The following is a 16,594-nucleotide window of genomic DNA, read 5'->3' as shown; positions in this document are numbered from 1 at the left end:
CTTAGGAAGCATATTGTATTTCACAGCATTTGCTTTGAAATTCACTTCTACTCTGCGTTTCAGTTTCCACAGTATTTGTATAATCAATGCGTATTTTCCCCAAATAGGTCTTTTAATATGACTTGTTTTCTGCACTACCTTACGCCATAAGGTTTTGTCTAAGTTCCTCAAGTGCAAGTAGCTATCTTAGGCACTCAAACTGATATGGTTTAAAGGTATTCAAATGCTTGGTGCACTGTGATTTCAGAAGTTTAAACCCCTTCACATTTCAAGAATTTTGACTTTGTCTTTCTGCTACCGCTGGTTGACGATATTGGTATTCTTCTAACTTACTGACTCCTTGTCTTTCTTGTCTTTGTAATTAAAAAAGAAAAGAAAAAAAGAAAGAAGAAAGGGGGAAAAAAAAGCGGTAAACCTTGCAAAGACTGAAAAGCTTTCAATTCTCGTTCATACATTCAGATGCTAAGTCGTATTTCTGCTCTTTCAGTTTACAGCATTTGTTCATCTGTACTCCAGAAAGCGTAGCAGATAAGTGACTTTCTTACAGATTTTTAAGAAATTTCTTTAAAGTTTTTATTTTAATTCCTATTTTTATTTTCTATGCTTTTACTTAGCCTGTAAATTTTTTTAAAAATTGCTATCATTATTTCCGGAACAAGCCGAACCCTATTTGATACTGCTGAGTATACCTTCAGTATTGTCATAATGGCATATTATGACATATCTGCATTATGACATATTATGGCATAGCTGCTCAGTCTCACCCAGATCAACTGACCTGTGCAGAGCTCAACTGTTGCTTGCCAGGATGGTCCCCTAAAAATTGACTTGCAGTGTTGCTTTGTTGATAGGTGGTATATTGTGATTATGATTGCTTCTATATTGACCATCATTAAACAGTATTTTTTTTCTATGACTTCTCATTAAAAAGTGCCATTCAAACTGTAGTAACAATATATCTAATAATACATTGTTTGAATGGCATACAGTTGTTTCCAGCTATTATATAGTTAATGTAATGCTCTCTTCTATTTCAAAAGGCAGCAGAGGGTGCTACAGAGACATTTTTGCCATAAATCTCACTTCAGCTAAAATGTTAGCACAAGCTTTCCCACAGACAAGCAGAGCCAATCATGATTCATTCAGAGTAGACTAAGAAAACAAACTCTAACTCAGAAGTGTTGCCATTCATCATTTATCTATCAACAATAATGCCTTACTACTGAATGATCTGCTTTAAAATTTGTCAATTTATTTGAGAGAATACAGGAACTGCCATAACAAATGTGGCTAGCAATTCTGCTAGCCCAGTTTCCTGTAATACCTGAAAGCAGTCCCAGATGGTACAAAGGAAGTGTCCTTTTTTTCATTGAGAGGTAGACATTAGTATTAGCATATCAGACTGACTGAAAGTTTTTGTTAAATAGTATAACATCCTGAGAGGACACCGCACAAAACCTAACTTTTTTTTTATAATTGGCAAGAGGGTGAATACTGTGGACACCAAATACGCTTAATTTGCTAAATATTGTTCATTCTACTTGTGCAAATAGTCTGATTTTATTCAGATGAATGAAGTATTCAAGAGATATTTGACTGTGAATTTACATTAACTTCAGTGAGTTGTGAACTAAGTTTGTCTTTCTGGATGAATATGGAGATACGCACATTATGCACATTCATAAGAAGCAATTGGGTGGTGCAAAAAAAGAACATGCAAGTAATCTTATTCATTGACTCAAATCTTTTGCAAAAATGCAGTAGATTTATTGAATGTTTTTGTTTTGGAATCCACAATATTGAACAGCTAAATAAACGCATCATTCAAATGTCTTACCTGTCTTATATATCTTAATAAATGTGTATTAATGTCTTATAAATATGCATTTCAAATATTTACAGAGTACTTACACGCATTAATGCTATACCACTGTTTTCCAGACATTTTAGAAGCAATTATCCTCATTAAGGGTTGTGTCCAAACAACACAGTGTTATAATTTTCAAGAAACAAAATATTGATCACAGAGAAGCTTACCTGGGAATGTCACTCTCAATGGTTATACAACCATAAAGAAATACAATAATCCCAATTACTGAAGATGGAATGAGGAATTCTGTATATAAGCCCAGCCATGCAAAATAAAGTCCTATTTTTTCTCCAAAATACTTTCTGAAAAGGAAGAAAAAAAAAGACATATATCAGGGGTGTCATTTTCAAACATTTTTTATGGCTTCTTAACAATCCCTGCCAAAAAAAATAGTAATTGTCAAAGACCTGGATGAAAACCCTGAATACTTTGAAGTCTGTACCACCAAATGAAGGGACTGAGTAGGACAAGCTGAGATTTTCTCATCTGAGATGTTAAAGACAGCCCTACAGCATTACTTTATGAAACGTAGTCAAGATTTGCTCTGGCAAGACTGCAATTTTTAGGTCTTTAGTGAAACATCCATCATAGACTTCCATCAAAAGGAAAAGGAGTTTGCCCTATTTTTTAACAGAAAATTTTGGTAAAGATTCAGTGCTTTAAGAATCTGCCTAAACAAACCATCATTCTGTTTCTCTATTGTCCTCCTGAATTCAATGAAAGGCAAAGAAATGAGGTCTGTGAACGAGATATGTGTGAACATACCGACAACACTGTAATATTTTTACAGACTAATAATGTTGAAATTCTGTTGAAGCAGGAAGGTTTACTGGTATACTTCGCACTAGTTTTTCAGAAAGAATAAATATTTTTGACAAATTAATAGTGTCTCTACAGTAACTTCGCAAAAACAGCTTCTACTCTGAAGAACAATTCATTGTACACGTTGATAAATATGTGTTAGTACTCAGCTCAACATCTTTGTGGATCACACTGCAAGAAGTAAACTAAATGTAGATGACACGCACTGACCACTTGAAAGAGCTGTTAGGAGTGATTATAAATGTTGAAAAACACCAAGAGCTTCAGAGAGCTCAATAACTCACAAAAAGAGAAAAATCATTAAAATGAAAATAATGTGGATAAAAAGCAACACAATGAGAAACATCTCACAAGCCAAAGAACAAGAGGGAAGATGCTGGAGAGAAAGCAGAAGGAAGGAGAGCACTTCTGGAATAACACTGCTGTCATTCCAGGGCTGTAGCTAGGAGAACCAACATGAAAGTGAAGGGAAACTCAGGATTCTTCTATGAAAGAAGTGCATCTCCTACATCAGCCATTTTCAAAGTGGTCAAGGGCAACAGACCACTGTGCGAAGTATCAAACAAGACAGGTGGATCCCTGGCACAGTAAATCAGATGACATTAATTTAGTTAGGAAGGCTATTCACTCTTATTTCAGTAACAACTTGCGTAAATCAGAATGGGAATACTAATTGCTGTAATTAGTCTTTGAACAGCATATATCAGTTCAGTAACTCTACAGACATTCACACCGTAGCATAGTTTGTAAGTTCCTAGGGACAACGGATTACTGCATTTGTACAGAATATAAGGAAATTTGATACAGTATAGTTCATAAGAAGAAAAATTAAAATACTTCTTTTGCAAATATAATTCTGATACTCTGGGAGTATTCTATAACTTGGCACATGCATTCCAGAGGTAATTTTGCTTTATTTTCACATTTATTGATCTTTGAATATGGTCCTGGGTATGAGATGAGGGAGGGAGTATTTGATTAAAAAATAGAAATAATCTGATGGTCTATAGTTTTGCTTCAAGCCTCCTATATTAGTCAGCATACAGTAACAATATCTTAAATCATCCTAGGCCACAGGCAGATTCAGTTCACTCTCACGTTTCCTCCTGATTGAGAAGGGACATTCCTTGTGTTTGCCAGCAAAGTAAACATCACTGAACACATCCTAACAGCATGCAACAAGAACGAGGAAAGGAGAGTATTCTGATGAGCTGTCTTCTTCTCACTCCTGCCTTATTTGTAGAGATGGGCAACATGCATAGCTAATACAGAGCTCCCAGGAGACCAAAGCAGGCACGAAAAATAGTCCCTAATTTGAGCTATGCCAAAATGTCTATTGTTTTGATAAAGGGCCACGAAGTAACACAGGAAGTATTCAAATCCAAGCAACAAGGAGGAATATATGGCTCATAAGGCTTTCTATAGAATTATTAAACCATCCAGCAATAAACGTGATCTGTAACCTATAAAGCAAATGGTTGCTATTTGCAGCCATGCCAAGAGAAAGTGAGAAGAGCTTAGCAATGTTCTGGCAGTGGGGGGAAAAGCATTTGCCAAGAAGAGAACTGCACAATGTTAACTGTTTTGAAAAAGAAAAATAATTAAGACTGTTGTGCTCAAGCCCAGTCCACTATGCCAGAAACTGAAATAATCTAAAGAAAAACGATGACAGTGCTTGAAAGCCTGGGTATAAATTTAAATCTGAGTTTATGAAGCTAGCAAAGTATCGGACAATGACATGCTCTTTCCTTTCCTGACCTGTGCAGAGACCTGATCTCCTAGTTCTCTGAACAGCTGTCAATCCTGTGAAAACACCTGTAATGTACTAAAAGAGACCCAAACTAAGATCCAGTCTACTGTACATCTACCACAGCCACATATGGACCTAGTGATTTTTAACTCAGACTTAAGAACACCAGTAGGTTGGTTTCTTCCTATCCTCCTAAGAATCTCATGAGAGAGGCGGACAGGAATAGTTTTACAAGGTCTGAAAGCAATAAATTCCTAGTCAGATCAATAGCTTCACATTAGCACATTTCAAGGCTATTTGTTTTTGAAAGTAGAATGCTAAGTTTTCTCAAATCAAAATACTAGCTTCTCTATATTCATGCACTAACCTGAAAAATTAGAATGATGATAGTGAATGAAGAGAAGAAATACTTTCTTCAAAGAGAGAATAAGATGTGTTGAGAAAAGGAAGGTTTATGAATTTTTGTGTATAAATACCAAGAATTTGGCATCTTCTCTCATTTACGCTGCAGTAAAATTAGTCATATTATTACAGTCAAGGAATTACTCAAGTTTTATGTTGCTGTGGAGAAAGAGGAGTCAAGACCTCAGTTCTGCCCCATCCATCTAGCTAACTCACATATAATTCACATATATCTAGATAAAGCTAAGTATTAATCCTTTCCAAAGTACATTGATGAATTGCCTACCGATGAGTGCCAGAAAAAAAGAGTACGTGGTCTACATTGCATGAGCTTTATTTCTGCATTAGCCATATTCTAAAGTACAGAAGTGTCCCGCTTATAAACACCTATGCATTGAGAACAGCAGTTCTCATCCAAAGCAAGAGGCAAATGACTTTGATAATGAATATGTGGTGCTCTCATCAGAAGCAGCAGTCACATAGTGTTCTGAGAGTTGTTATGATCCACAGTGAGACTGTGTCTATCACTTTGAACAACTTTTTGAATGCTTGTTAAAAGGCCACCTATCAAGCACTGATTGCTCTTGTGTGAGAGTCTCTAAAGAAGGACTAAGCCATAAACACATGATCTTGAGACACACAGATTATCTATATCTTCTTCAGAAGCTGAACAGGACATGCAGATTTTCAGAGCTTTCCAAGATCAAGCAAGCAACCAGAAACAGTATAGAAAGAAAAAGAAAGAAAGAGGAGGAAAAACTGCAGAAAGTGTGCTCCTTCTCATGGCAGAGTTAGAATAAGAAGTGTGAGAAGGCTGCAGTCAAAATGTTTACTGAATTCCCTTTACTTCACCAGTATAATATTTGAACCAGGCTTCTGCAATGCTCTTCTGGCTGGCTGGCTGCCAAACTAACATCAAAAAGAGTAACTGTTAATTAAACTCTGCATGCACATTGGTCACAGTGCTTCCACACTAAGCTGTACAAATTATAAATAGACTAAGGAGGAAAGATAGAGTAGAAAAAAACTTTGCTTTTTAACTCTACAGAAACAAGTGTAGGCTACCTGGAATGTGAATAAAGCACATGACACACGCTGGAAAAAACTCTAGAGTGTTTCAGGAACAAAGATTAAAAGTCAAGGAAAAGATACTGTGGACACTGAGTCATCTAAACTGAGAAGACTGTTCAAAATTCTTCAGTTGTTTAATTCCCATATCCCATTCTAGGCCAGCTGTTGTTCCATATTTGCCACAGTACATTCTTTGCCCTCCATAAGTCAATATTTTTTATGCAAAACTACACTGCTTTACAACTATTTATTTGGTAAGCAGATGGTAAAACAAGTCATATATACCACTTACACCTTCAAAATAACCCTATTCTCACAGATTGTTGATAAAATTCCAGTTTGTCTACCCCTGGGAGAAAGGACAAACATTTCTCACAGAGTATAAACTCATGTTGAAACATTTCTGTTTAAAAGTTTAAAAGAGCTAGTCTAAAAGCTTTCTTCCCTTCTCTACCCCACCTACTCATTCCGTCTCTGAGTCACAGTTTACCTTCTGAGTTGTGTTGATCAAGTGCAGAGAAAACCAGTACCCAGTTAAAAAATAAATACAAAAGTCCCAAAGACCACATCCACCACTTTGGCATACCAGATAATAGTCTAGGCCTACGAACAGCTGTGACAGATTAGTGGAGCAAATGGCAATGTGTAGTACAGGATCGGGAACATAAGGAATACCTTCAGGGTACTTTAATAATGTAGGCTGGAATTTTATTATCAGAAAAAAAATCTATAATTAAACTGGAGGTAGTACAATGACTACACTTAAAAACATAGAACTAATTTCTTGTATGCTGTAAGCTCAGAACGTAAGACCTTTATATTATTACTAAGTTAATAGTTCTCAGCATTGACGTTTTCATCTCACTGTAGCATTGTTTGACAAACACTGCTGAAGTATAGAGAAAATTTGGTAACATTCATATTCCCAGTCTTTAAAACAGAGCCAGGAACAGATTCTTCACCATTTCACTCATAGAGTCACATCGTGTTGAGGTTAAAAGAACCTCTGGAGATGATCTAGTTCAAATCCCCTGCTCAAAGTAGGGTCAGCTAGAGCAGATGCCCAGGCAGCTTTTGCATAGCTCTGAGAATGGAGATTGCACAACCTTTCTGGACAACCTGTTTCTGTGCTCAGCCAACCTCACAGTAAAAAAAATAATTTTTGTATATTCAAAAGGAACTGCCTGTGTTTCTATTCATGTCTGTTGCCTCTCTTCCTGTCACTGGGCATCACTGAGAAAACTCTGGTTTCCATCTTCTTTGCATCCTCCCACCAAATATTTAAACATTGACAAGATCTCCCCTGAGCCTTCTCTCTTTCCCAGCCGAAGCAGTCCCAGCTTTCTTAGCATCTCCTTATATCAGAGAAACTCCAGCCCCCTAAACATCTTCATGGCTATTCACTGGACTTACTCCAGTAAATCCATGTCTCTCCTGTACTGGGAAGCCCAGAATTGGACATAACGCTCCAGATGTGGTCTTCCTAGGGCTGAGAAAAAGGGGAGGATCAGCTCCCTTGACATGCTGGCAACACTCTTCCTAATGCAACGCAGGAGACCATTGGCCTTCTTGCCCACAAAGGCACATTGCTGACTCATGGAAAACTTGTTCACCGAGACTCTCAAGTCCTTCTCTGCAAAGTCACTTTGCAGCTGGTTAGCTCCTAATATTTACTGGTGCATGGGGCTATTCCTCCCCAGGTGCAAGACTTTCCGCTTCCCTTTGCTGAATTTCACAAGATTCTTCTCTGCTGATTTCTCCAGCTTATTGAAGTTTATTGAGTAGCAGTACAGCCCTTTGGTGTATCAGCCATTCCTACCAGTTTTGGCAGCAAACTTGCTCCAAGTGATTGATGAGCAGGTTGAACATCAAGTATCAGACCCTGCAGGACACCAGTAATGACTGGCCTTCAGCTGGACTTTGTGTCACAGATCATAATCCCTTGAGCCCAGCAGTTCAGACAGTTTTCAGTTCACCTCACTGTGCATTTATCTAGCCAATACTTCATCAGCTTGTCTATGAGGATGTTATGGGAAACAGTGTCAAAAACCTTACTAAAGCCAAGATAAACATCATCCACTGCTTTCCCCTCACCCACTAAGCCAGTCACCTCATCATAGAAAGTTATCAGATTGGTTAAGCACAATTTCCCCTTTGTAAATCTGTGCTGACTACTCCCAGTCACCTTCCTGTCCTTCAAGTGTCCAGAAATGGTTTCTGGGATTAGCTACTCTGTCACCTTCTCAGAAACCAAGGTTTGGCTAACCATTCTGTAATTCCTCAAGTTCTTCTTACCCTTCCTGAAGACCGAAGTGACATTTGCTTTGTTCCAGTCTTCGGGAACCTCCTCCGATTGTCATGAGCTCTCAAATATAATCAAGAGCGGCCTCGCAGTAACATCAGCCAGCTCCCTCAGCACTCATTGGTGCATGCCATCAGGGCCCACAGACCTGTATATATCCAGTTGGTTTAAGTGTTCTCTAACCTGATTCTCTTCCTCCAAGGATAAGTCTTCCTTGCTCCAGACTTCCCTCTAGTTTCAGGGACCTTTGATTCCAGAAGGCCAGTCTTACCTGTAAAGACTAAGGCAGAAAAGGCATTCAGAATTTTTGCCTTTTCTAGATCATTTGTCACCAGGGCACCTACCTCATTTAGTAGAGGGCCCACACTTTCACTAGCTTTCCTTCTGCTCCAGTTGTAGCAGCCTTCCTCATTGCCCTACATGCCCCTTCCTAGATTCAGCTCCAGATGGGTTTTGACTTTCCTAACCCCATCCCCGCATGTGTAGAAAGCATCTCTGTTCTGTATCACCTATATCCAGATTCTTCAGAATTTGCCATCTTTTTTCCACTTGGAAATTTTCTCAGGGCAGGATTCAAATATTTATTACAACCACCTGAGACACCTGTGTGGAATTACTGCTCAGCAGCTGTACTGAGGCTGCTGTACATCCCAAGATGTGCCTGACGGTATTTATATATACATATTTCTGTCCAGACAGACCCAGGCAGAAATACATCCATCTAAATTCAGATAAATAGGGATTGCACCAAACAGAGAAAGATGGAAGCCAAGAAAGGCTCCTGGAAAAAAACAACCCTCTTTGGAACAATATCCAAGAGACTAAGAAACCTTTTTAATTAAAATTTTTAGAGAAGAGAAAAAAAACAACAACTGTAGAACCTCACCTAAATTACAATGCAGTTGAGTCTAAGGCAGGAAAGCAAAAATCCATTTGAAAGCCCAACTGGTTTAGCAAACAAAAAACAGAGAAAGGAGCTTATATCCATGAGAAGAGTACATAGTGGTCCCTAAACCAGAAACAAGGCTGTTCAGTACAAAGCGAATATCAGGATATTTGTGAAAACAGTAGATAAACTAGTGAAAGAGCCCTAAACCAAACCCCAGATGCTGACCTCTAACATTTATCTCTGTGCCCACATCAGCAAATCCCCCTCATTCACTTTCAGAAGCACCAAATTGGTAAGATATGGAAAAAAGTTCAGAGCCTGAAAGTAGAACTGAGTAGAATGTCATAAAAGTCATAAAATGAAGCCCTTTTACTTAAGGTTCTTGTTTAAAATCTTATTTAACAAATTAACAAAACAAAGGTTTACAGTATAACTTAAAACTGGAAAAAAAAAACGTAACCTCTAAAGAAATAGAGGGGGCTTAGTTACAGTTTGTTAGTTTGTGATGATGGCTTATAACCTAAAAAAAAAAAAAAAAAAAAAAAAAAAAAAAAAAAAAAAGTGACATTGGTTAATTGGTTACCGACTAATACAAAGAAAACTAGTAACAGAGTAAAACAGACATAACATCATAAAATGCGACTGAAATAGAAAGGCTTGATATCTACTGATTCTATAAACAAGCAATGTGCTAGTTAGCTACTTAGTCAGAAATACCGTGACTGAGTTCCCCCCACTCTGACTTAAGAGAATATAAAGCTTCATTGCTTCCTCAGAGTACTCCAGGATTTGTGCTTAAGTGTTTAGCTCATCATAGTTAAGGAAACCTTTTACTAGAGAACTAGACATGATGAGGATGTGATTTGCAGTGATACAAAATAATGATGATACTCACATACCACATTTCTGGTACACTAGTAGCAGTCCTTAACTTTCTGCATTGTTTGAAAGGATTAAGAGCCAGACTACATTATTCTGTTGATATCTAGGTTTGCCTGTCAGGTTCTTTCCTTACACAAACCCCACGTGTCGCTGAGACTAGGCAATAACTGCAGCATCCCTTAATAAAAAGGAAAGTATCTTTAGCAGGAGTAGTAATGCAATGTTCGTCCTATTCACCTCTGAGAACTCACACAGAAGACAACCTGTGAGCACTCAGCATATCTCTTGATACTTCAGCATTGCACAAGGGGCAGCCTGGCAATATATATGCTAGTTTGTGTCAGTAAAGATTGCATATGGGGAAGATAGCAGAGTTTTGCTATAGAAATATTTTCAGCCTACCAAGTGAATCTCTGTGTATGGAATAAAAAAAGTAATTAATTTATACACATCACATTTTCTTTCATAATCAACTCTACAAATAATCAGTAATCTATTTAATATGTTGCACTGAATCAGCATTTCCTAAAGGCTGGCATGGACATTATCTAATCTTTTTCTTGCTGTTTTTTAACACATTTTCTTACTTTCTTTCTAGCTTTTCTTCTATCTTGCAAATGACAGATTGGTTGAAGCTTTTACTGTGAACAAGTGTGAGGTCACTGATATTGTATCACTTTCCTAACCTCTCGTAGTCCTAAAAGATAATATGTACCATTTTCTGCAATAGCCACATTATCAGAGTCACACAGAAGCTCAGGCATAGACTTCTTTTCATAACTAACTTTTTTAATTACTACTATGAATTTTTCATAATATTTCTTGAAAGCTTGTTTGGTCTTCAAAGTCATATAAGTAAATCTCGCTATACCTTCTGAGCTCATTTCATGTATTTGCTTTAGAAGGTGCCATAAGCATTACTATAATCAGATATACGCCATCTAGTGGCTAATACACAGATGTATAATTTCCCATAAAACAGAAGTACAATAAATTCTTTATTAGTCACAGCATTATTGCGTATCTTGAAACAGCAGTTCTTAAGCCTTGCCTGTTGTAGTTCTGAAATAATAAGAGTCATGAAACTTTCTTTTTTTCATTAAATTTAAACTCAAAACTTCTAAGACTGTGACATAACAAGACATGAATGGGTCAAATAAATGCTTTGCAAACAAAATAAATTCAAATTCATACTAAAATAAAATTAAATGCATGCAATAATTTTCAGTTCATTATTTTTGAGCATTTCAACTGCAAATCAAGATGCTAATACACAACAGCAGTAGTCATTTGTTCAAAAAATGCATTAAAAATTTTCATTTTTCTGCTGTCTGTGCTAATTGTGGAAGCTCACAGAGTTCCCATGCCATAAATCCTCTTTATGAGGGTGTTTTCTGGGGATAAGTGACACGAGGTACCCAGTGCTTAATCTAGTCCCTTTTCAGTTTGTTTTTGTTCACTGTTGGAGATGGGGTACTAGATCAAAAAGAGCTATGGTCCAATTTAGTGTGACTTTTTATAGAGAGAGTAAAGTGCCTCCTACAAAAAATCCTCTTGTTGGGTGTAAGAGTGAGGTGGGGGCACCATCTGGAATCCCAGCAGGGACAGATACACAAACATAAGGCACACTGTGGTTGATACTGAGCATTTACTACATCTGGATCTAAGCAGGGGTTTCCCCAGCAGTTTTCCAATCAAGACAATAAAGGCACAGGAGAATCCAAAGCACTGATGAGCATCGGTCCATGGTGAGGAACGCTGGGGGGGCACTATAAGAGGTTTTTATGTACTTTACATAGGCACAGTACACATACTGAGCTCATCACTAATTTCAACTCAAAGCCCAAGTGTACAACAACCTTGGCATAGGCCTAGCTGCGTGACCATGGCTATGGGTCACTATGCCCTGTTGATGCTCCTTCTCCCATGGAACAATCTGCTAGCTTCCATCACCTATCTGCTCAAAATTCTTCTGCATTTAAAGATATGCACTGAGGCATGGTCTTAACACCTGGGCAGGGCTCAAGAAGTTAGGAAAGGACCTCCGCTTTCCCAGCATCCCCTGGTCAGAACCTCCCATTGGAAGTAAGGGGTCAAGTGCAGTTTTACAAGAAAGCTGCAACTTCTCTCATTAATGCTGTCTGATACTCCAGACTACATACTGTCACAGTAGCAGGCACCCAACTGAATCAGCTATTTTCTGTCTTTCTCTTCTTCCCCTCAGTTCACAAATATGCACATCTTTAGATGCCCCCAAATATTCTTGGAAAGAACATGCAGGACTTTCTCTTTTGTTTCTGAATGTGGTATCCCACCTTTGGCTTTTCCTTCTCATTTTAATAGAACAGGCTTTCAGTTCCCATCAAAATACATTGATGTGAAGTCTGAAAATACATAACAAACTGGGACCTATCACTCAAGCCCATTAAGAAATATAAATTAATCTGAAGTTTAAACATCATATAAGTACTAAACTCCTTAGCCAGATAGTTGTGCACACAGATAAAACACAGTTCTAACTGCCTACAAAATTGCACAGTCTAAGGGCCACACTGCAGAACTCCTCTTTTCTTATTTTAACACTACTATAACACTACACTACCCTAAGTAGGGCAAGATGTGTACCTTTTCTGGGGGGTGAAGATTAATGAGGGAAGCAAAAAGGAAAACTTAAGAACACTTTTGGAGTCTGACTACTTGAACAATGCACTACACAGACTCCAAAATACTGAAACTGAACACAATATCCAGACTCTAGCCAATCGAGCAGCAGATCATAGCTCTGCCATTACTTTCAAAGCAGACAGGCAGAGAAAGCTGTGGGCTGCTGTGGTTTAAGAGAACAGCACTGAAAAGAAACAACAGAGGGGAAAAGATGACTCTTCTGTTAAGAGTGAGTTCAAAATGGACACATTGCAATGAAGTGCCAGAATTCATTATACACGAGGTTGAAACAATTTTCCATACAAAATAAAATATAGTTAAAAATAGGAAGGAAGAAACATTATTAGACAGATAGTTTGAGTACCAGAAGCTCTCAACTTTTGATTTACATGCTCTATACTATAAATAATATTTTGGCTAATATTACTACTTACTACTGCAAAAAGAGTTATGGTATACATAATCTTAATCTTTACAATATTTATGTCTTCCCATCTTTAAGCTTTACAGTAAGATAAGTGTATACAGACATTTGGAGTTTTGAAAGAAAGCATGTTATACATAATGTAAAAATAAAGAAATTTGATGAAGACATTACCATAGGAAATAGAATGAAGTCATGAAAAATGCAACATGTTGGAAGCAGTTGTAGAGTTAGGACTTTCAGAAGTACCAGTATTAAAGTAAGCTCCACCACAAATAAATAACTAAACAAAAAAAAAACCAAAAAAAAAAAAAACAGAACAACAACAAAAAGCTTAGTCTGTTTGATAATACTTAGAAATACATAAAACAAGGTAATTTTAAATTAATATCAAGATAACAAAAGGGGAGCTCACTTCTATGATGATAGTCCCCTGAACTTCAGTTCATGCATAGGTTCCCATCCACAGGTGCTTCAAGATGTCCATTAAGAAGAAGATAATTTGCCAGTTTTCCAGGAATTAAGACAAATCTCAAGGGCTAACCACCTCTTCTGATATTAGCAACATTAGCATAGTCACTTAGTCTATCATTCAGAGCTCCTAAGTAATATATTACATTCATACAGTTATATAATTCTTTATAAATTCTATTGCACTCCTTTTACTTGCTGTATGTTTTCTTTACTTGCTGTAACTTTTTAGATGTACAGAGCTAGAAGACAAGAGACTGGTTGCATGCTGCAGCAATGAAAAATTGGACTGGAAAAAATTCTTTCCCTTGAGAGTGCTGCAGCAGTGGAGCAGCTGCCCAGAGGGGCTGCGGGATCTCCATTTCTCGAGATTTTGAAAACTTGATTCAATAAGTGTCGTGGACGTGATATATGAGATATGACTTTAAAAAGCTGTTTTCAGAGATGGGAATTGATGGGAAGATGGCAAGCCTTGTGTAGACAAGATAGTGCTGTTTCCTGCATTAACTCCCCCACTCTGACTAAAGATTAAGGGTGCACATGCACAGAAAGGTCATACTGCGGTCATGGTGATAGAGAGGACAAGCCGACCACCAGGACTCCCTACATCCCCAGACCATTTGAGAACTTTCTGAAGGATACATTATGCCTGCTCAAACTTTCTGGCGAAACTCTGCCTGGTGGGAGGATCTCAGAAAACGAGAAATTATAAAAGGCGCAAGATAAGGCAGGTAGCTGCTGACCCGTTATCCAGGAACCTCAAGTCGGGGATGACATGGGATAAGACATCGCTGGAACCTAGGGTGATGATCTCTCTCTTTCTTATCATCTCTATTTCTTCCCTTCCTTTTCCCTTTTTTCTTTCTTCAACTTTTTCTTACTCACTGATAAAGAACTGTAGAGATATGGTATAAAATAGTTAGGATTTCACTCCCGACTGCTTAGTCATTCCTCTTGTGTAGTCAGTAAAATGTTTTAGTTGGATTTATCAGTCACTCTGTTTTGACTTCACCTTTATTAGTCTGTGGGGTATCACGAAACCTAGTGCAATCTGTTCTGAGACCCAATGTCAGAGATTCGGATTATAACAATAAGGTTCTGAGCAACCCTATTTAGCTTTCAAGCTAGTCATGCTTTGAGCAGAGGTTAGATATAGAAGCCTCTAGAGGACCATTCCAAAATATTTATTTTATAGTTAATATTTTGATTAACATATCATAAATCAATTTTAAAAATGCATAGCAGCCTTCTTTCTATCTAGGTATTTCTTAAAACTCTTAGGGAGTGTCTTTCCTCCCTAGAGAGCAAAACAAATATTGCCCCTAAGAAACAGACAAATGCTTTCACTAAAAATGTTGGTAAAAAATGGGTGTGAACTCATTTTTATTTAAGGAAAGATCATCATCAAAATAGGGAAAAAAATCAGTGAACTATAACTATATTGTTTTCAGCATCTTTTAAACTGCATCACAAAGAGTGAGAGGAACTAGTATGTTGGACTATTCCTGCAAGAAGGCTACACTGCAGAAACTCATCTCCATTAAAGAGTAAAACTTAATTTAGGACCAGAAAAAAAAAGTATATTTTAATAGGCAAACCACTGGAACTCTATGCCCCTTGGAACTGCACCTTTCATTCTCTACATGTTAAGATATTACTAACTCCTTCCAAGTATAAGGGTGACTGAAACAGAAGTAAACTTATTTCAGTTCTTTTGCCTTCAGACATCTGTTAGCAAATAATTCATAATTTCCCTCAAAAATGCAAATCATTCTCTTCATCTGAGTTAAAAATAGACATACATAAAAAAGAAAGATTGAATTCAGAAAAAATACATTTAGGCATTCACATTGACTATAGCTCAATGCAATTGAGACAGAAAAGCTGCCTTAGACTTTGTTTTCAACAACATTTATTTAATGTCTGGATGTGCACTCAGAGACTATGTATTATTCACATTTTACAAATCCACCTTTAATTCATTTATACTATACTTTCCCTTAAAAGTTTAACTGATCTAGGTTTGCTGCAGAAAAAAAAAATGTATAACATCTATTCAGTTCTCATTTAGTAAAAGCCTCCCCAGTCACCATTCCATTTCCTAATTTATGACACAAACAAGCTTTTCCCTGCATCCCGAAGAGATTTTCAAAGCCAGAGCAGAAGACTTTTACTGATTAAGATGCAGAAGTGAATAGAACTGTCAGCCAATATTTCAGTGACCTACTTTCGGGGTCTGCTTTTTTTAAGAACATGAAATATTCTACATTAAATCTGTTCAATGACCAATTAGGCAATTAACACTCACTCAGGAAATCTGACCTCAGATGCACCACAAAGAAGTCTAATTTTGGTGCATGAATATTGTTTAAGTAAGATACTTCAACACAGATGTTAATGGATTTGAAAAGATCAGCCAGAACAGAAAATGAGGCAAAATAAATGCCACTTTTGCCATTCATCAAAGCCCGGATATAAACCTGCTAAGTTGTACATCACTTCCATAACAAGAAAAGAGGTTGAGTAATCTAATCAAGTTGAGAAAGAAAGATCACATTAAACTATCAAGAGCCTGGGTAAATATACATACAGTAGCAGTAATCATCCATCAAAATTTACTAATTCAACTCTTGAAAAGATATAGTGTTGCTTCATCTCCATGAAGTGTTGCTGATGTTTGCCAAGGGAATAAGCACTTCAGATCCCCTCACCCTAACAGTACAGAGGCACAGAGACCTAATTCAGTTGCAGAAAGAAAAGGGTGGTAATTCTGTAGGTGTACATACTTCAGAGATCTAACGTTACTCAGAAAATAAAACACATATTTATTTCAGTTGTAACAGTTAACCCTCATAGTCCAACAAAGCATGGAATATGAAAACAAGAAAAAGCATTCCTGAAAACAGAGAATCAGTTGTATATGTCTGAACTTTTTTCTCTTACAGAAGTTTAAACCACAGAATTTCTATGAAATTGTATCAGTGTAGTCAAACATCATAATGGGGACAGAGAACAGCAAGATACAAATGACAACAGAGTGTAAGCAG

General features: G+C 37.2%; 1 protein-coding gene across 1 annotated transcript in view; it reads right to left on the bottom strand.

Moving 5' to 3' along the window:
- ANO2 (anoctamin 2) overlaps nt 1-16,594 on the bottom strand; it is a 182,321-nt gene that overhangs the window by 110,976 nt on the left and 54,751 nt on the right. Inside the window, 1 exon segment of the mRNA XM_062570871.1 lies at nt 2,038-2,172. Within this exon segment, the coding sequence (XP_062426855.1) occupies nt 2,038-2,172 (135 nt within the window).

Source organism: Rhea pennata, chromosome 1 (assembly GCF_028389875.1).
Source record: "Rhea pennata isolate bPtePen1 chromosome 1, bPtePen1.pri, whole genome shotgun sequence".
Classification (NCBI taxonomy): domain Eukaryota; kingdom Metazoa; phylum Chordata; class Aves; order Rheiformes; family Rheidae; genus Rhea; species Rhea pennata.
The sequence above is the reverse complement of the archived record's forward strand: the minus strand, read 5'-3'. Positions and strand labels throughout refer to the sequence as shown.